The sequence below is a fragment of the Mytilus californianus genome, unplaced genomic scaffold (assembly GCF_021869535.1).
Source record: "Mytilus californianus isolate M0D057914Y unplaced genomic scaffold, xbMytCali1.0.p SCAF_7, whole genome shotgun sequence".
NCBI classification, from domain to species: Eukaryota; Metazoa; Mollusca; class Bivalvia; order Mytilida; family Mytilidae; genus Mytilus; species Mytilus californianus.
The window spans coordinates 5619343-5640721 of NW_026262723.1; the positions used below are offsets into that span (position 1 = coordinate 5619343).

Here is a 21379-nt window from a genome sequence, read left to right on the forward strand (position 1 = left end):
AGTTTACAATTTTTAGAGCAGCTAACATACTTCAGAATCATTGTAAGTTGAAAGTGGAAGACAGAATGATTGTCCTTCTACCTAAATTCCAGAGTGGTGGATTATAAATTTAGCAGCAATAAGAGCAGGTTTGTAATTTCCAGACAATTTAGAGACAAATCAGCTACTTCTGTGACACCATCAATGTTAAACATCCCAGGTTTACTAACATCAATGAATTTGTCCTATTTCATTAAAAATAATTTAATTCGTGTATTGAAATAATGATTACAGAATATTTAGATGTTCTTATTCAAAGTTAAAACATAACTACATAAATTTTGAAAAATGAATAAATTTTATGAACAGTAGATTTACAGAAAAAGACCGCTATCATACATTGTATCAGCACAAGAACGCTGACTGCTGGGTTGGTGCGAACCGTCCATAGACTGAGGCATCGATGGCGTGGTTGTAAAAAACACATGAAAGATACCAAGCTAAACAAATATACGCAAATACATAAGACTATATATCAAGGGGTATTGCTCGTCTCAAGAGAAATCTTTGTATTACGCTTGGCGTAGATCAACTCAAATGTACTAAGAAGATATACTGACATATTAAGTACAAATGTAAGGATAAATGCGCAATCATTTCCCTTCCTAACCTTTGTCTCAATTTCGAAGCAACAATAATCAAAGCACATTTATGACTTCATTTTTAAATTGAAAAAAAAGACATAACAAAATTTAATTTGATAATATTTCAAAATAACTTACATGTTTAAAAGAGTCTTGAAGTTCATCGCAGTACGTTGGATTAATAATACTTCATCATCTTCATTGATTCTTGAAGTTATTCGGATTTTTTTTTAATAATTGATGCGTTATTTCATGTGGAAATAACAAATAATATGTTAGATTCATCCTTTTGTCAGAAATTAAGTAAGCGGGACAAAATTATATATCATAATCTTAAAACTTTAACGATGTATTATATTGTACAGAAGAGTGGTTGCTATGGTTACGTTTTGTATACAAATTAAAAGAAAAACGATATTAACTATGTATTATACCCAAATTAGCAATAAATGAAAGTATAATTTACCCATTCTATTCGCATTTTTGAGGTAGTCTTCTTCGTGGTATGATCGAGACAACAAAATATTTAATCATACATTTGGAGCTATATGACCAAAAATAAAAGGAATAGCCAAGACCATCTAAGGTCCACTTTACCCGAGGAATTTACCATTTTATGATTGAAAACTAACGAAATTTGAGTGATATTCAGAATTTATCAAAATGTGCGTAATAAACTATATGCTAATGGTAAATTCTGAAACATTGTTTAAAAGCGGAGAGTTCTCTCGAGAACTTACATGTAATTACCAATGGTATCAAACCAAAATAAAACGTATAGTTATAAAGACCCATAATAATTATAATTTAAGAAGCTTTTCCCCATCTTCCTTGCAGCGTTTGCTATAATTGGATTCGTGCGGTTGATGCATTTTAGTTAAAGATAAGATGGCTATAAGCTATTTTAATGTATACATAGAAACATTTCCTTCAATTGTTATAATTAAGCAATTATTTAAATACAAAGTTTCATAGATTCACTTAATTTCTTACACGTTATGTCAATGCCGCGGATGTGGATAGAAGTGTGGTGGTGATGATTTGAGGGAGGGGGTCCGAATAACACTTCACCTTAAAAGGTATCGTATTAAAGAAAACATGAACAGAATAGTGTACTGGTTTTCGTTTTTGTTTCTTGCTTCATTTTGTTGTTGTTACTTTGTTTATGCTGAAGGCCGAAGATACACGAAACTACTACAGAATAAAAATGAATTAATCGGCATTTTTGTACTCTTTTAAATGAGTAACATATTTTTCAAACTATACTAACAATATGTGTGGGCTAGATAATTGAAATGAATAAACATGTCTTGTCAATCTTATTTATTGTAGGAATTGTATTAAGCCCAGGAACAATCCTTCTAAGATCTAATGACATTAAACATAGAATTAAATCAGCAGGTGCCAAATTAATTGTAGCAGATACTTCAAGCGCAGACAATGTGGACCAGGTAATACAATTAATTTACATTTTAACACTGGTATTGAGAACTGTTTATGACGTTACCATGACTGCTACATTTCAAGATTAATTAAATTTCGTTTCATCTGTGTTTAATACGTGTGTATACAGACAAGGAATCTGATGTTCATTAGTTGTCGTTTGTTGATGTGGTTCATAAGTGTTTCTCGTTTCTCGTTTTTTTTTATAGATTAGACCGTTGGTTTTCCCGTTTGAATGGTTTTACACTAGTATTTTTGGGGGCCCTTTATAGCATGCTGTTCGGTGTGAGCCAAGGCTCCGTGTTGAAAACCGTACTTTGACCTATATATAATGGTTTACTTTTATAAATTTTGACTTTGATGGAGAGTTTTCTCATTGGCACTCATACCACATCTTCTTATATCTAAGTACACCTAGTTTATACGGGTTTCTCCGACATTTAGACAAAAAACAATCATGTACATCCAGCATGTTTCAAACTATGTAAGGTTTTGTTTATTCAAAAATTAGAATTGTTTTTACATGTATTCATAAAACAGGAAGTTCAGGTAACGTCTCATAATGATAAAGTGGTACCAAACAACACTATCTAGTGATTTTCATTGTCGAACAAATCAAAGAAAAAATAAACATGTTCTTCATATGTAAATGGTGTGCTTTTTGTAAGCAAATAGGAAATTTACGTGTGTCAGTGCCGTCAGTGGTTTTATATTGCTTTTCTTAATGTTTTTGTTTTTAATTTATGAATAACAAACTCCGAAACAGTGGAAACGTCCTCCTTGCTACGCTACGTTAACTTTTAGCAAAGCAACGTCACCGCTGTTTCGGAGTTTGAATTTATGGCAGATCTTTATCTCAGTTAGTTATATGAATTCACAAATTTCTAGATTCGATGTCATTTAGATCTTGATATTTTATGGACGTTTATGTATTGCTGACTACCCCAAATGTATGCTGACCTCTAGACGTCTTTGGTTATTTGTGTGATTGGTTTGCTGTCTCGACGTATACCCAAGATCTCGTGCTATAAATGCATGTATGACATGCAGTTTCTGTGTGAAAAACCATACTGCGAAATGTGTGAAAGATTTAATATGCCTTGTTCGTAGGTATCGAAATCTAATAATTCAAGTAGATCATTGTTCTCAAAATAAAAAAGTAGACAAATAAATACAGGCTGGGTTGCTGTCTTATTGACCTATATACGCTTTCTACAGCTACATTGTATGTGTTTTCATATTAAACATCAACTTAGCGAAACTAATGTATTTCAGGCAACCAAAGACTTGGAAGATTGTCCACAGAAAATATTTGTCGGTGACAAGTCAGACACAAGGTACCTATTATTTTGGTAAAATGATATCCATGATACCTATGACGATGAGAGATAAAATATTCATAATACAACAGATTCAGAAATTTAACATTCTTTGATCTCCTAAATTAAGTTCATTCTGACCTCTTCTTATTTTCATATGAATCGGAGTTCCTTCGGACACTTGTCAAAAACAAGAAGATCAAAGAAGCCAGATTATTTAATTTCACTTTCAGATATATTGATGATGTTCTTTCCATTAACAATCCGAACTTTTTTGATTGGGTTCCATTAATATATCCCCCAGAACTAGAAATTAAAGAAACAACAGACACGGCTTCATCCGCCTCATTTTTAAACTTATACCTCGAATTTGACATACACAATCATCTCAGTACCAGAATCTATGACAAACGAGACGATTTTAATTTTGAAATTATCAACCTCCCCCACCTTAGTAGCAATATACCAACTTCACCTGCATATGGGCTATACATTTCCCAACTTATTCGATATTCAACAGCTTGCAGCTCCTACTCATACTTTGTAAAACGTCACCAGTGTCTGAGCAGAAGCTGATGAACCAGGGGTATGTCAAAGAACGTCTCGTTCTTTTTCTAAAAAAGTTCATCGGAAGGTACCAAGACCTTGTTGATAATTATTCCGTATCAACTTCACAAATTATACATGATGGTCTTGATGTATATATTCTGCGTACTGACGTTGCTTATCATCTTAATAACGTGTTATATTGTTCTTTTATTTGTCTTTGTTCTATTATTGATATTACTTTTACTGTTTGGTTTGTTTTCTGTGATATCCATTTGACGTGGCTCGGTACTTATACATCCCGTCAATGTGTTTGTACTATCTTTCATTTTTGCTGGTGTGTTTTGTACGTGTGACTTTATGTGTTTCTTTGGTACATATGACGTGGCTCTACTTTTAAAGATCTCGCCATTTTGTTATTGTTCTATTATAATACCATTATAATACCATTTTGGTATTGGTCTATTGTAATTTTGAAAATACTTTGAACGAAAAATTTATTTTACTCGCGTAGTGGTATTAACCATATGTAGATTCTTAAAAATTCTAAAGAACTTCTGGATAATTTTAAATCTCGGTCTTTTTCTGAAATTAGTTCCAAAAAAACTTTTGATTTTTCAACCCTGTATACCACCATTCCCCATGTGAAATTATAATTTTGAAAATACTTTGAACGATAAAGTTATTTTATATTTCTTCCAGTGTGACGTTTACATTTTATGGCGTACTAAGAGTAGATGTGAATGCAGTCACAGGACTTTAAATATTTCAATCCTTCATGGGTTGATTTAAAATACATATAAGCAATGAATGTGTTTGTTAAATTTGATAGATGCTTTTTGTGCTTCTTTGTTAAAAGTTTGTTTGTTTTGAGATTGTGACACAGGGATGACTGCTGTACCCATATTTTGACAATGTTACCTATTATGTCTGTTTTGTTCACGCATCGTTGTAAATATAATGGAATTTGATGCGACTGTCATACAAGTGAGAGGTTTAGCACTATAAAACCAGGTTCTATCCACCATTTTCTACATTTGAAAATGCCTGTACCAAGTCAGGAATATCACAGTTATTGTCCATTCGTTTGATGTGTTTTATCATTTGATTTTGCTATTTGATTAGGGACTTTCCGTTTTGAATTTTCCTCGGAGTTCAGTATTTTTGTGATTTTACTTCTTAATTATTAAATTATGCTCCTTTAACTGTTGACATATACAGCGAAGCGTTAATGAAATTCTGAAAAGAGATAGTTTGAAATCAATGTTTTTGTTTAACCTTGCTTATGAATAATGGTTAGCATAACTTTATTTCAGGCCAGGATGGGCACATTTTGGGAGTTTAATGGATGAGGCTCCAGCCGATTTTAAGGTATTCCCGAAGGTTTTTTTTTGTAAACGATATGGTTTTGTTTTTTGTTTTTTTTGTTTGTTTTGTTTTGTTTTTATACATAGAAGCTTCATATTCAGTAAACATATATCGTTATTGTTATAAACCTAACCTTTACGAAAGGTGGAATTATTAGTTTTACGGCCTTGTAGTTAATGGAAATTAATGATGCACACTGACTACCAGATATCTAGTCATTAGAAATTTAAGAAAATCAATACGAAGACAGATCGTACCTTATTAGTTTTATCAAGGAGGTTATATTATATATTAGATATAACCTCTTGGTTTAATGTTGTGAATATGTGGTTTTTTGTTGTGTTTTCTGCTTGTTTGTTTGTGTTTGTGTTTTTTGGTGTATGTGGTTGCTTTCTGGGTACATGGTCACGGTTAAAAAAAAATAGATTGAATTTGGTACCAGTTCTCGGTTCTTTGTTCAATACCTCCAAATTTCTTTAAAAATCTATATCTGCCAAAGGATTACTCAATTTACTGAAACGAATGAGTAATCTATTAGCCCCAGTTATCCAATATGACTTGTAAGACACTTCTTAAATAGAACACAAAGTATTGAATAATAACCAAGTTCAGCTACGGTCAACTTTGCCGGATGAAGTTGAAAACTTAGTACAGAATCACTACCGAGCTGATGATACAATCGAGAACCTGTAGTCTTTACAATCTTTATAATTATGGTTCACACATTTTCACACGTAAGACCGTATTTTTATTTCTAGAAATTTTTCTTGTTTGATAAGGTTGTCATTGACGTACATCTTACATCGCCACATGCCACTATTACTAGCTAGCTTAATAACCTCTTATCTGTTTACCTTAAGGATGTACTTAGGTGAAATGAAAAATAAATCAAGACTTTAAGATTGATACTATAAGTCAGAAGTGCATTAGTTAAGGGACAAAATAAGCTAAAAATATCGATAGGTTATGGAGCTCCTTTTCGAGATATTTATTTTTTTTTTAAATGGCGGGAAAAGGCTGAATCGGATTTTTACCTTATATTTGAATTGGTAATATTTGGGTCTCGAATCGAAAGAAAAGAAATCTAGAATCTGCTTAAATTTTGGTAAATGACCTTTTATATGCTACTGAAGTCTTATATGAAAAGAAAAATGGATGTTATGGGGCAAAATATTTTACCCTGTATCGTAGGAAAAAAACCATGGAGTCCGAACATCTGACACAAATTCCTAAACCTGACCTAAGTACATCCTTAAGGTTGCCTTGTTAACCTTGTGTGATTCAAAAATGTATCGTTGTGATGTACGTTTTCTGTTCTTTTTCTTATTTGTAAATTTATTAATATTAAAGCTTTTTAAATTGTAGAAATATTTATTTTTGTGAATTTCAGACGATTAAATCAAAAGCTAGTGACCTCCAAAAATGGCTTTGCATACTCATGGTAGTTATGGATATGGACATACTATTACAGCAAGGTTAATGTAAAATCATATTGTATAGACATACATTGTATGATATGATGATAAAGAATAAAATCAATGTATCAAAATAAATAAACTGTTACACTAATATTGCTGTTACTCATCTTCATAAATGCGGAGAAGTTTACAAGCTCACACCTTAAAGTATGAAACCGCCCCTTTCAACGACCCCAACGGGTTGTTTTGATAAATACAGATAACCGCTATATTAACAGGCGCGGCAGTTAGGTATTTTGAAATATTTCCAGAATTAATCGGATTTGTTGTTTTCAAAGTGATTTTGTTTACATTTTCCTCCATCAACAATGATCAGATCAAAAAGGGATGAGGAAACAAAATAAATAAAATCCGTTTTATACAGCATGCTAGCAATCTCATATCGGTTAACTCTTTTGTCCATTAGAACAAAACTAAAATAAGTTTGAATTCTCGTTAAGTATTAATATCAAAATAAGAAGATGTGGTTTGATTGCAAATGAGACAACTCTCCACAGGAGTCCAAATGACATGTAAGTTATAAACTATAGGTCACTGTACGGTCTTCAACAATGAGCAAAACCCATACCGCATAGTCAGCTATAAAAGTGTCTGTTAGATAGTGGTGATGGGCTGCCGTCTCATTTGGTTCTTTCTTTCTCTAGATGTCTTATCATTTAAAGTGCATGTACATATCTTGTTTTTGTTTACAAATTTTCGATAACAATTCACTAATACTTTTACCCGAGAATCAATTCTATGCTTTTCGTATGTTCGTGTAACTATCAGAAACATAAAAGTTGTTATAGCAGTTTTTGTACAGGTTGAAAAAGTCGGAAATGTTATAATCTTTAGAGTTTTTACATTGCTTAAATAATACTAAAATGTTGCAATCATCTGGATTATTTTATTTTAAGATACTTGTTAGATATAGACCATAATGGTATGATGTGGAATATGTCTGATACTGGTTGGGCTAAAGCAGCATGGACTAGTCTGTTTGCACCATGGATCAGAGGAGCCTGTATTTTTATTCACAATTCTGATAAGTTTGACCCAGAAAGAACGCTACAGGTACACGAATTGAAATTGGAAAATGATCTGAAATGAAGTTCCAAGATTTAACAAAAAAAGTTTGAATAACTTCCTTTATCATTTCTCATATAGATATAAGAAGATGTGGTATGAGTGCCAATGAGAGAACTCTCCATCCAAGTCAAGATTTATAAAAGTAAACCATTATAGGTCAAAGTCCATTGAAAAGCGATTATGCATTAATTAATTTTAATTTTCAATTATGTATGATTTTGTTAGAGACTGTCATAACTGAAACATATTCCCCAAATTCTTCATATTTGTATTACCTTTTCTATTTTATAAACATAAGTTACCTTGCCATTTATATGCAATATTCCCAGTTTTAATTTTGCTCTTTTCCATTTCTCATTCGATTTTCAATTGTTATAAATGTCATTTTTTTAGATTAGTCTTTTCCCAATAATCGTAATTCTTTCTCCTCATCATCTTCATTTATTACAATGACTAATTGAAATAATTTCCTTTTAGATTAGAAGATATTTTAGGAGGACATGTTTTTTAATCGGATTATTAATGAAAGAAACTAATTTCTTTTAATTTACCATAATGTCCACAAAGCTTCTCCGAATATATATTTAATGCTCAAATCCAAATAAAGATTGAGTGAATGATTTATTGTAAAAATGTTGCTTGCTAATTGTTTAACTGCAACCAATACCTGCATATTCAGTATGGGACCACTTACAGGAGATATAAGTAAACATTAATGTATTATGGGTGTTACTTGAACGTCATCCTAAATATACCTCACAAGGTTCATGTTTACAAGAAAAATTTCCCGTACACATTATTCGGACACATTTAATAGAATAAGAAGACGTGGTGTGATTGCCAATGAGACAACTCTCCACACAGACCAGACCAAATGTCATAAAATTAAATAACTATAGGTCACCGTACGACCTTTAACAATGAGCAAACCCCATTCCGCATAGCAAGCTATATAGTGATGAGTTGTAAAAAAGAATTAAAAAAAAAATACCGAACTCCAAGGCAAATTCAAAAAGGGGAAGTCCATAAAAACTGACAAATCAAACGCATTCAATCAACGGAACAAGTGAAAAACAATTGCCATATTCCTGACTTGGTACAGGCATTTTCCGAAGAAAATGATGGGTTAAATTTGTTTTTATAGCAAGCTAAACCTCCTACTTGTATGATATATAACGTGTGTGTGCTTTCCATGTCTGTCAGAAAACTTCTTCCTATTTTCCAATACTTGCAATTACGAGTGGGATGTCATCGAAAAGTGGAGTAATTTTGTTGTGATTGTGAACTTCTACAACTCAAGTTGTTTTGTTACATGTACGACTGAGACGCAATCTAATATAGCGTGACTTATACGGGGACCGAACTACGTCCACCCGTACCTTAAACGAGCACCAGCTTCACTCAACGAGGGATTTTTCAGAAATATAGAATAGTATGTGTTCTTTTATTACATAGGGTATGTTTTCTTGTAAAAGTATATTTTTCTTTGTAGATTTTAGATAAGTATCCTCTAACTAATTTCTGTGCACCCCCAACTGTGTATAGACATTTAGTAAAACAACCACTTCACAGATACAGCTTGTCGAGAAAGTTACTTTGTGTCGGTGATGGAGAACCTGTTGTAAGTTGAGAAAAAAAAATTTGAAGATAACAAGGACATTTATCAAAAATAATATCAAAATAGTTAACACACACAGCCACAAATGAAAATAACACTTCGTAAATTTCGTGCGTTCTAAACGCTTTTTTGATTCACTCTCATCAGGCGTGTTCAAACTTAAACATATACAAGCCAGGGATGTGTAAATACATAGAAATGTGAGAATCTATATAACCGAAAAGTACCTAAACAGAATAGCCAAATAAATCCAAAGTCAACTTTACCTGAGAGAGTTGGAACCTTAGTTTGAGAAGCCGTAAACTAGAATTGTATTTCCATGATACGGTGGTTTAAATTTTAAAATGATTTATTTACGCTAAACTAGTAAACACAATCAGTAATATAAAACAGAAACTGGTTTGTTACGTACATTCTATTTGTTTAAATATGATTTATATGAACTATTCATTTTTTGTAAAAGAAATATGATGTATTATAAATATTCAATGATGTATTATCTGCATTTTGTTGAACCCAGAACTACTGAAAGAATGGCACGATGGTACTGGTTTGACTTTATATGAAAGTTACGGACAAACGGAAACTGTAAGTATTTTCATTGGCTACAGTATAACACATTTCACCTCTCAAATGTAAAGTATTAAATGAGTATATTATATATATATATTACATTTAACTCGTCTCAAATTTAGCCCAACAATATAAGATCTCCAAATTTGCGTTAGCAAATGTTTATTCTTCCCATAGCGGGATTTGAACCCTTGCTTCTGTGACATCGTGGCAACACCGCCTGCACCTTGTCCAGCACCCTAGACCCCTCGACAACCTAGGCTACATAAAAATATAGAGCTGTAACACATTATAGTGGTAAGTAGATGGTGTACTTTTCAAACAGCTATTTTGTCTGTCGTAAAGGATGATAATGTTAATTACCATGCCGCGACATCAATTTTAATTTTATTATACTCGTCTAAACGTGACAATTTTATGGTTATACAGGGCTTACACCATAATATATATAAAACTCGTCTCAAATTTAGCCCAACCATGTTAGATCTTCAAATTTGCGTTAGCAAATTTTTTTTCTTCCCTTAGCAGGACTCGTGTGACATCGTGGCAACACCGCCTCCACCGTGTCTAGACGTGTAAAAAATGTAGAACTTATGTCCTGATAATGTGACATTTTATCATGTGGACTATTATTTGTGAGCTACATACAAATAAGAAAATATGGTTTAATGGCAAATGAGACAACTATGCATAAAAAGATAAGACTAAGATAAAAGGACAAAGATGTGAACAGTTTAGTACGTTTAAAATCAGTGAACGTGTCAGTTTAGCACAAAATAGATATAATATGTTTTGTATCTTATTACACGTTATCGTCAAGTATATGAGTGTAATATTTTCCACTAAATGTTAAACATTCTTAAATTTATCAATCGATGATAAGGTATTGTTTTGATGTTTTGAAAACATAGATATTGAGACAATCAGATATAGAGTTCGACAAAGAGTTTTTTTTTACGTTTGAATAACTGTTTTATTTAGACGTTTTTATGTGGGACATATCCATGTGTTGAAATCAGACCAGGTTCTATGGGGAAGACAGCTCCTGGGATTGATCTACAGGTCAGTGTTTTATGTTAGCAATATTAATAAAGGGAGATGTGGAGTATAAATCAATGAGGCAACAACCCATCTGAAAACATTATCAAAAGATAACTAGAGGGCAACATACAAATGTACGGTATTGAAGATACAATTACAACTGATTTCAAACTAAATGATATGACTATTATATATTTGTTGTAAAGAGCATTTACTAATAGTGATGCCTGACATAAATTTATACCTTGAGTGAAAGTATGTAAACTTATTATTTGGAACATTATTTAACAGAATTTTCTAACCGTACTAACTATACATCACTAAGAATAAACTCATCATAGATAAAAGAATTAAAATTTTGTAAGTGAGACGCGCGTTTCGTCTACAAAAGACTCATCAGTGACGCTCGAATAAACAAGTTTAAAAGGCCAAATATAGTACGAAGTTGAAGTGCATTGAGGACCCAAAAATGAGTTTTAACCCGTTTACATACATGTACATTAAATGTAAAAAAAAAAAAAAAACAAATGATAAATTTCGTGCGTTCAAAGTGCTTTTCTGGATTAACTTTTACCAGGAACGCTCAAACCTAAACTTTTGATTTGATTTTGATTAGATTTGTGGTGTTTTAACGCCACTTTTAAGCACCGCTTTTGGGCTATTTCGTGGCGGCCAGTTTTTATTGGTGGAGGAAGCCGGAGTGCCCGGAGAAAACCACCGACCTTCGATAGGAAAACTGACAATCCTAGTCAATTAAGATTGGAGTCGAGTGCACCCGCAGGAGCGGGATTCGAACTCATAACCTCAGTGTTGACTGGCTAGTGATTACAGTAGTAACTACTTAGACCACTCGGCCCAAAACTTTGAAAGCCAGTGATGTGTTATAACGCTGAAACAGTAGCAGCTTTAGGACTAGATTAAACATAATTATGCATTGCACTGACTTACCAGACGACAAGATAATCATTAAATTAAGAATAAGAAGTTATCAAAAAATGTTTTAAACTTCAAGGTATTAAAAAAAAAGATCTTAGTCCTTAAATGATCGCTTATTGTTTAAAAAAAACCTGCCCTATTCCTGAGTACACATTGAAAAATAACTTATTGCTTTTTCATAGCTACAAAAGAACTAAGAAAAAAAAATAAAAGGACTATAGAATCAATGTCTACTGCATTTGCAATATAATATAACACAGATGGTGAGTTATATTTTTGAGAAAATGGTAATCGTTTACAATTTCTACGAATTGATAGAGTTATTATGTACTATTACACATATTTATACAAATATTTTTGTAGATCGTTGACAATGATGGTAATATATTGCCTAGAAACACAGAAGGTGGGATTGGTGTAAGAGTAAATCCTGTTCTACCAATGGGATTGTTTTCCCATTATGTCGTAAGTGATGATACTTTTTTTGTATTAATGATAAATAGAATAATTCGCACGTATGAAAATATAAATGTGCAGAAACATTGTTTGACTGAGAAACTTGAAAAGAAGATATTAAATATAACTTTTTTGTTGTTTCTATATGTATGTTACATTATATTGTTTTTTAATATATTAAAATGCAACGATAAACAGTAAATACATCAAATTCCAATTAAGCAAAGTGAATTTCCAATATCCCTTAAAAAACAGGGTTCCAAAGTACACAGTACAATATAATTATGTAGACATAACCATGAAGTTATGTTTCTTTATGCCGACCTTTCACTTTATTCAATTTAGAAAACATATTTGCAATAAAAAAGGTTAAAGTCGACTTAACGCAACCACGATTATTTATAAAACTAAAGACTAAACACGAACCTTACCAAAAACTGGGGTGATCTCAGGTGTTCCGGAAGGGTAAGCAGATCCTGCTCCACATGTGGCACCCGTCGTGTTGCTTATGTTATTACAAATCCGGTAAATAGTCTAATTCGGGAAGTCACATTCGTGGAAAGGGAAGGGTATTGTAGTTACGACATAAGGAACATATCCGATATCATCTGTGAAACGGTTATTCCATAACGGTCAACCAACTCGTGATGGCGTCCGTAAAATTTACGAAGGAATGATTTCAACTTCCCCATTTGGAACTCTCAGCTTAATAGCTTCCTTGTAAGCAGCAATCCTCTTTCAAGGAAATCATGATAGGAAACACAAGCCCGGGAATATCGTATCAATTGGGCGATATATACTCCGTATGCAGGCGCTGCTGGAATGTTGCTACATAGAAATGAAAAGTTCAGAATTGGGAAGCTGAAATCATCTCTTTTGTCGTAAAGTTTTGTTTTCAACAGACCCTCATTGTCAATTTCTAGATGTAAGTCAAGATTTGAGGCAGACTTAACTTTATCTGTAGTGTCCTTTATCTCTAGTTCGATGGGATAGATTCGTTCAACATAGTAACCAAATTTTGTATTATTTAGTGAGAGAACATCATCTATATAGCGGAACGTAGAGTTAAAGGATATTGCTAACTTCTTATCTTTCTTCCTAAGAAGTTCCTGTATGAAGTCAGCCTCATAATAATAAAGAAACAAGTCGGCAAGAAGAGGGGCACAATTGGTTCCCATTGGAATTCCGACAGTCTGTTGAAAAGCATGTCCTCCAAACGTTACAAATATGTTGTCAATCAAGAAATCAAGCATCTTGATAATGTCAGTTTCAGAGAATTTTTTGTTTGAATCAGAGTGATTCTTTACAAAGTAGGATTTATTCCTCCCCAAGACAAGATACTTGTATCTACATTCTCCATTCTTTTTAATGAAACAAAGTAATACCAACTCTTTCAATCTGTCTTTTAGTTTGGAATGGGGAATACTTGTGTAAAGTGTAGAAAAGTCAAATGTTTTAATACTATTGCAAGATGAGAGAGTCTTATATTGTATGTACTCTAAAAGATCTTTGGAATTTTTTAGTATCCACATCTGATTCACGCCACCTCTAGAATACGCAGTTTCACAATAACTTTGGAGCCCGGCTTTGATTGCTGATAAATAGGTGTTAATAATTTAGAAAGAGGTTTTGTTGAGCACTTGGAAGGCCCAGCAATATACCGTTGTTTGTAAGGACACTTATGTAGTTTAGGTATCCAATACAGTGATGGAAGATACAGTTCTTCATCTTTGGTTGAAATTCCAAAGGAACATAGAACAGACCTATGATTATCCAGGATTTCCTCTTTGGTATGTGTCGTGAGGGTAATCTACGTCTTCATATTTTAATCCTATCTTATGTATAATAAGGAAATATGCTTCATCAGAAATCTCTACCGAAAGTTTATCAGACTATTTAAGATAAGAATATTTGTATTTGAGCATGTATTTTAATCAAAGTTGATTGAAAGTAGTAACTAAGAAAAACGAACGATAACTATTGTTGTTACTTCTGACTTTTCATAAATAAAATTCGTGAGGGTTCGCAACTACTTTTGCTGTTAGTCGCAGGCTCAACAAAAATGGGGAAATAATTATTAAAAATTTTCCTCTAGATATTATCTTTTGACTGTAAGAAGCTTCTGTTCAAGTTTGGTAAGAATCCAGGATGGTTTATGAATCTAATAAATGTTTTAAAAACTTTTAACTGCAGACTGTATGTAATGTTAACTGGAAGAAAAACTAAATCCATTTATAGATATATGGAAAACAGGATTTTTTTTTTTTACAAATTTTCCTTCTAGATACTAGCTTTTCATCATAAACAAGCTTCTGTCCAAGTTTGGTACAAATCCAGGATAGTTTAAGAAAGTTATTAAAATTTTGAAAACTTTAACCACAGAATGAATGTAATGTTAACTGACAGAAAAACTAAGTCCATTTATAAGTAAAGTACGGATAAACAGGACGTTTTTTCAACAAATTTACTTTTGAATACTATCTTATGATCATAAAGAAGCTTCTGTCTAAGTATGGTACAAATCCAGGATAGTTTAAGAAAGTTATTGTGAACGCCGCCGCCGACGACGACGACGACGGAATGTAGGATCGCTATGTCTCTTTTGCGACAAAAGTCGCAGGCTCGACAAAAAAGAGCCTAATCTACAACAGTTTTCAGAAAATGCAAGAAATTATATCAACCGTCTGTTCCTTAGCATGATAACTTTTTCAGTCAGTAGTTTATCGTTCGTTCTGTTGGTTGATATAGTCTAACGTTTGGTTTCGTCAGGTTTATGGACTTCCCACTTTCTGAATCTACCTTGGAGTTCGGTACTTTTGTAAAACGGTTTTGTATTCGGACCATTTAAGTACATTGTAACGGACGAACGATGTTTTGACCTTAGGTAGCAAATAGAATAACAAACCATTTGCCTTAAATTCTTTTAGGATGATGATAACAGAAATAAAGCCGTCTTTAAAGGTGATATTTACTTCACTGGCGACCGTAGGAAAATGGATGGAGATGACTATTTTTGGTTTATTGGACGTGATGATGATGTCATGCTGTCGTCAGGGTAATGTTTTTATATGGAACGTGGTATTTTTGTTTAAAATGTGTAATCTAATTCTGTCACACTACAATCTAGTAGTCATTTGAATCAATTGATAAAGCAATGAATTTATTTTTTAAAGTTTAAACAATGTATAACACTATAAGAGTCGAGTTGAACTTTTAAATTAATTTTTTGTCTATCAAGTTTTCGACAGTTTATTGTCAAATTAGAGTATATGCAACGTATAAACATTTTGTCTTAATTTAATGCGTGCATTTGAAGTTCCTTAATTCCAACGAACTTCAGATTCAGATTAATCTATATATTGCAGTTATAAACTTATACGAAAGCGTGTTGTTCTCTTTAGTTATCGAATAGGTCCTTTTGAAGTCGAAAGTGCATTGATTGAACATCCAGCCGTTCTTGAATCTGCAGTAGTAAGCAGTCCGGATGAAGTAAGAGGAGAGGTATATATTTTTTTTTACTTTCATATAATTATTTTATAATAAGTGATTATGATTTTATTTTTATCAATATGGTATGAATAATTAAACGGTAAATAAACATTTATACGGAAACTTGATCCCTGGCCATGATTTTACGTTACCGGCGTGGTTTGCCTCAACATTTCAATAATGTTAAGAAAAGTGTGATATTTTTTGTCAACTTTCAAATTCATTTTTTTTATAGTACACCTCCCAATGTATGTATTGAAATAGTAAAATAATCTCTGAAATAGGAATGTTTGATTTACCAGCGGATATGGACCAATCTACATCAACTGGTTTATTTATTGTAAGGTTAATATAGATTTCTTCACATCTACAAGTGTACCAAGGAAGTATTAGAGTTTTATTGTACTTTAGAATATTACTTCTATTTACAATACAATTTTGACGCATCATAGAAAGACTGAACCTTCTATAGTTAGGACATAAAACTCTGGTTACCTAGACTATTTCTAAACAGTTAGTAGACAATTTAAATCTTATGAAAAAGAAATTCGTTTTTGTTTACTGACAGCTAATAGATATACAAGATTTCCTTTAATAATCTTTTATAGATTTATCGATATCGATCGTGGTCCAATTTAACACTTGTGCACTGCGAGTGCTGATAATAGTAGCGTATGGTTTAATGAAATTTCACAATGACAACATGTGATGAGAAATGTTTTATTATGAATTTTTCAACTGACTTTTATTATTTTTTAAACGCATGATTTTTTTTGTGATCAATTGAAGGTCGTAAAAGCGTTTGTAATTCTAACAGAGCCATATTCCAAACACGACAAACAGAAATTAGGAGAAGAACTACAGAATCATGTAAAATCTGTCACAGCACCTTATAAATATCCTAGAAAGGTAAAACTCAGATTATGTATGTACCTTTATTGAAAGATATCAAATAAGTTCTGCAGAAAAACAGTATACTTTAGTGACTTCGAACATTACTAAAAGACAATCAGGCAAACAAAGGTATGAACATACGAATTGAATAGTCTCTTAAAAGAGTAAATCCAGACGCTGCGCCATGGAAAAGGTTGCCCGAGGCTCGTAAATCGATTTGAAAGAGACAAATCAAGGTAACAAACAATAATCGAGGAAATCGCATGAACTTCAATAGGAGCAAGACCGACTGCGTTGACATGATATTCCCTGTTTTACATGCATCACCCGTCATGCGAATCACACTGTCAGAATGTCAATATCGGGAATGGGGCATAATTGTTGAAATTACAAATCAGTTACGCCACTGTTCAATCAACCATTGCAAGATGTCGACCAAAATCTTGCGAGACAATGATGTCCGTCATTCTTCTTATAAATCATGTGTAAATCACATAAGCACACTTCATCAATCAATTATCAGTTTAGAATATCGCATCTTTTGGTTTATCGTTTTGGAATATCGTGTTAATTTAAATAACTAAACATGGTAGGCATATTGTAAGCTAGAGCTATACCATTAGTAAAGTACATGTACCATAACGATTGTATTGAAGACTCATCATCAACATTACATCATTACTAAAACACTATTAATCATTATTAAAGTTCACTTGAATCCGATGACATTAAACAAAAAACCTATAATTATATCGTCATACAAGACAATGTAATCAATTCCTTCAAAGACATAGCGTATTGTATTTTTAACCGTTTTTTTTTCTAAAAGAAAAATCGTGTGTTACTATGTATAAAGACATTGAGTGTTTGTGCAAAGAATAATTATAAAAAAATTTTTGTTAATCAATTCATTTTGAAATTTCAACAATAAGCATTTCTTTTGAAAATATTACCAGTTTTTAGACGGATGTTTGATATTTTGCAAACACAATGCCAGACAATATTCTCTCGCTTTTCGGCTTGGTATTATATATCACAATACTTTATCTTACATTTTTAGTTTGTTTTGTATGTGATTTAATTGACTATTTCGTTGCAGTTTTTGTTACGCCTCTACCTCTTGTATTCATCTCAGTTACTCCCTTTTGTTACCTGCTTTTTTGTGCATTAATGTACTAAAGGTAATGAAGTTAATAACTTAGAAATGAAGCTGTTAACTTCTATGTCATTTGGTCTCTTAGTGAAGAGTTGTCTCGGTGGCAATCATACCACATCTTCTTATTTTTATATTTTACATTTAAAATAAATTATCAAACATGAATTGTATTATAGATTGAGTTAACTTTGTGGATCAGTTGCCAAAGACAGTCAGTGGTAAAATAAGAAGAGTTGAGCTGAGAAATAGAGAATGGGGGCATTGGAGAGTCAGAAAAAAATTAAAATATCATGTTTATTCGAAAGAATACCTTTTTATATGCATTACCCTCATTCATCTGTACCATATCACAGAAAATATTAGAAAAATAATGTATTATTATGCAATATCAACATAGAATAATGCATGGATGTTTTGTGAGTTCTTTTTTTTATACGGATGGAAACCCAACTTTGTTCATATTCCACATGAATGTGTGTCAAAAGACATATATTAAATATCCATTGCAAGAAGAGTGGTACACAAAATCAGAAAGCATCATACATTTTTATGATTACTATTTAACAAAAAATATTTTTCAAAAAAACAGTTATCTTTTCCTTAGTTTTATTGAAAATTCCTTTTCTTTCTGTCGTGTTATCCAAGTGCATTGAAATCGAAAATTTCGATATTGACCAATGTTGATGAGGATTGTTTCGGAACACCATTATCCTGAAAAAATAAATTTGAAAATGCCTGTACCAAGTCAGGAATATGACAGTTGTTGTCCATTTGTTTGAAGTTTTTTATCATTTGATTTTGCCATTTGATTAGGGACTTTCCGTTTTGAATTTTCCTCGGAGTTCAGTATTTTTGTGATTTTACTTTTTGATACATAAAAATGTTAACAGGAACCATCCAAAAATGTACATATTACAAGAACAAAAAATTGATTATTATATCAAAAGCATACACTGTAAACATGTATTTGCTAATGTAAAATAATATTCTAGTAGAACATACATGATATATCAATACAAAAATCGATGGACGAAGTTTTATGTTCGCTTTTCAGTATGTAAATTATTACGATTAATACAGTTTTTCAAATAAACTTTCGTCAAAACTTGTGTATTGGTTTTATAATCAGCAATTGTAAGATACAGTATTCTGTGTGTAAAATTTGTCATAATCGTCTTGTCTTTATTTATTCATATCAGTATCTATAAGACAAAAAAGTACTAATTTAAAATATAAACGCTAAAAAATCAAAATAATCAATATTCCTAGAAAATAAGTTTCTGATCACCGTATAAAAAAACATCGGGAGTTTATTATTGATATGAAACAACATCTCTGCACGTTTCAAAAATGCATTGAGTGGTGAATATCCCTTCATTTTGTGTTTAAGGAAATTTCAATGACTGATGTCAATATGAAATGTATACTAACCGTTGCATTAACTTGATAATGATAAGTTGTATGACCATGCTGAAGGTCCTCCTTTAACGTTATGTCTCCTGTGATTGGATCGATTACAAAAGCATTGTATCTAGACGAAGGAGAAGGCACCTGGTAGGGCTGCAAAATATATTTTAAGTTTGAGCTGTACCTCGATACTTAACATATGGTTTTGTGAACATATAAATCGCATATGCATCTTTTTGCGAAATTCGCTTCTGTGTATCTTTGTAAAAAAGTTAGAACAGTAACGGTCATAATAGCAAGCAATGGTGCAAACTATTATAAATTTATTTAATTACTTGTTAAGGGTGTCCTCAAATCATTAAAGACACAAGAATGACTTAAAAAATGCTAAAGTTAAAATGAAATGCAAAAGAGTGATAAAGCACTGTTCTTATGTTTTGAAAATTACTCATCAATCAATATTTTCAGGTGATTTATATTCCAACATATTCATAGTGTATTTCCAAACAAACATTCGGTATTGCAGTGTTTCATTACGAGAATGACATTCCTCGAACTTTACTGCTTGGTTGATGTTTTGTTACGGACTGCACAGTTACAAAAATGATACATTTGTAAATGGATTTCTTAGTCGGTCTTTCAACTATCAACAAGATTATATAAAAAACATACGCTCATCGAGTAGGTTATTGCTGCATTTGGTCCCTCGTCCGAATCTATTGCTGTTACATGTACAATTTTGGACCCAACTGCCAATCCCTACAATAGCCAAATAAATCGAAATGTTAATAAACTTTATACTAAATACTAACCGACGCATTTTTTTAGTACAAGTTTTACTAAGTGAAACCAAAAATGTGTTAGCTTACGCAAAGTCGTTTAACCATTTACTAGAACGATTAAAATAAAAAAAAACATTTGCTTCATAATTTGAGATATCAAATATATACTACTTTGAGGTGTGGTTTGAAAACTCGTACAGGCATTTGTATAGAATAAAATGAGATATGTGGCCGAGAAGCGACCTAACGAAAACAAATCCAAAAGATTTCTGCCATTTCAACGACTAAGCAGGTAATATTTGTAGCACTATGACGTATTCACTGTGTCATATTTATATTGGTCCTGAATATTCATGAAACATTTACAGCAGAAGTTATGCAAACAACAGTCAATCAACCAATTATATTTACATACCTATATCCCCATGGGTGTCGTGTGATTGTGTTTGAAATGTTTTTTTTATAAAACTAAATATCGATTGCTGAAGTTGTGATACGGTTGAAATCTTATTGACACTATAGTTTTGCATTTTTAACCATTTTTGCGGGTTCATTATACAAATAGAATTGTACGAAATATACTATCGTCTACTCACATATCCAACAACAGAATGATAATGGTCGTGCTCAAAAAATGGAGCGTTGTCATTTACATCATCAATATGTAGTGGCAAAGTCCATAAAGTCTGAAATAGTGAAATATTATTAACCGACTACTGTTACTAAGAAACCAAGCAGGATCTCAAGGCTTCATTTTAACTTTTGTGGATAGTTGTCGCATTGGTAACCATACCACATCTTATTTTTATAAGAATTATCAATACGATTTTAGTAAATGTCACTTAAGGATGTATTCTTCTGACGTTTCAGTCTCGTTGAAATCTCGTTCTGGAATTATTTCCAAAACATGTGATGCATATGGAAAATAGCAATGAATTAAATAAATATCATAATCAAACTGAACTTTGTGAAAAAATTGTGTATTTACAATAAGTAGTTTCTGAGTAATAAACTTTTCAAATTTTATTACCAATCAAGTCACTCTTTTTAGCCAATGTTTTGCGAAAATGGGTGAGAGGTACAAGAAATGATTTTACCAGAAACATGTACATCCTATATCACTTTTTTCTTTTCAAATTTCTAAGATATGTATTTTTCCAATCATTTATAACAAAGAAGTTG

The 21379-nt window shown here is 32.0% G+C and overlaps 1 protein-coding gene across 16 annotated transcripts in view; it reads left to right on the forward strand.

Moving 5' to 3' along the window:
- Window positions 1-18419, forward strand: part of LOC127709276 (acyl-coenzyme A synthetase ACSM3, mitochondrial-like) — a 268456-nt gene extending 250037 nt beyond the window's left edge. For 3 of the 16 annotated variants that reach the window (XM_052214725.1, XM_052214724.1, XM_052214723.1), the window contains exons 9-17: window positions 7674-7830; window positions 9338-9466; window positions 9977-10051; window positions 11018-11098; window positions 12377-12478; window positions 15397-15524; window positions 15871-15970; window positions 16748-16867; window positions 18185-18419. In XM_052214725.1, the coding sequence (XP_052070685.1) occupies window positions 7674-7830; window positions 9338-9466; window positions 9977-10051; window positions 11018-11098; window positions 12377-12478; window positions 15397-15524; window positions 15871-15970; window positions 16748-16867; window positions 18185-18235 (943 nt within the window). In that variant the 3' untranslated portion in view covers window positions 18236-18419. The remainder of the gene's footprint in view (window positions 1-7673; window positions 7831-9337; window positions 9467-9976; window positions 10052-11017; window positions 11099-12376; window positions 12479-15396; window positions 15525-15870; window positions 15971-16747; window positions 16868-18184) is intronic. The other 13 variants (XM_052214721.1, XM_052214722.1, XM_052214717.1 and 10 more) reach the window with 6 other exon arrangements.
- The last annotated feature ends 2960 nt before the right edge of the window (window positions 18420-21379 follow it).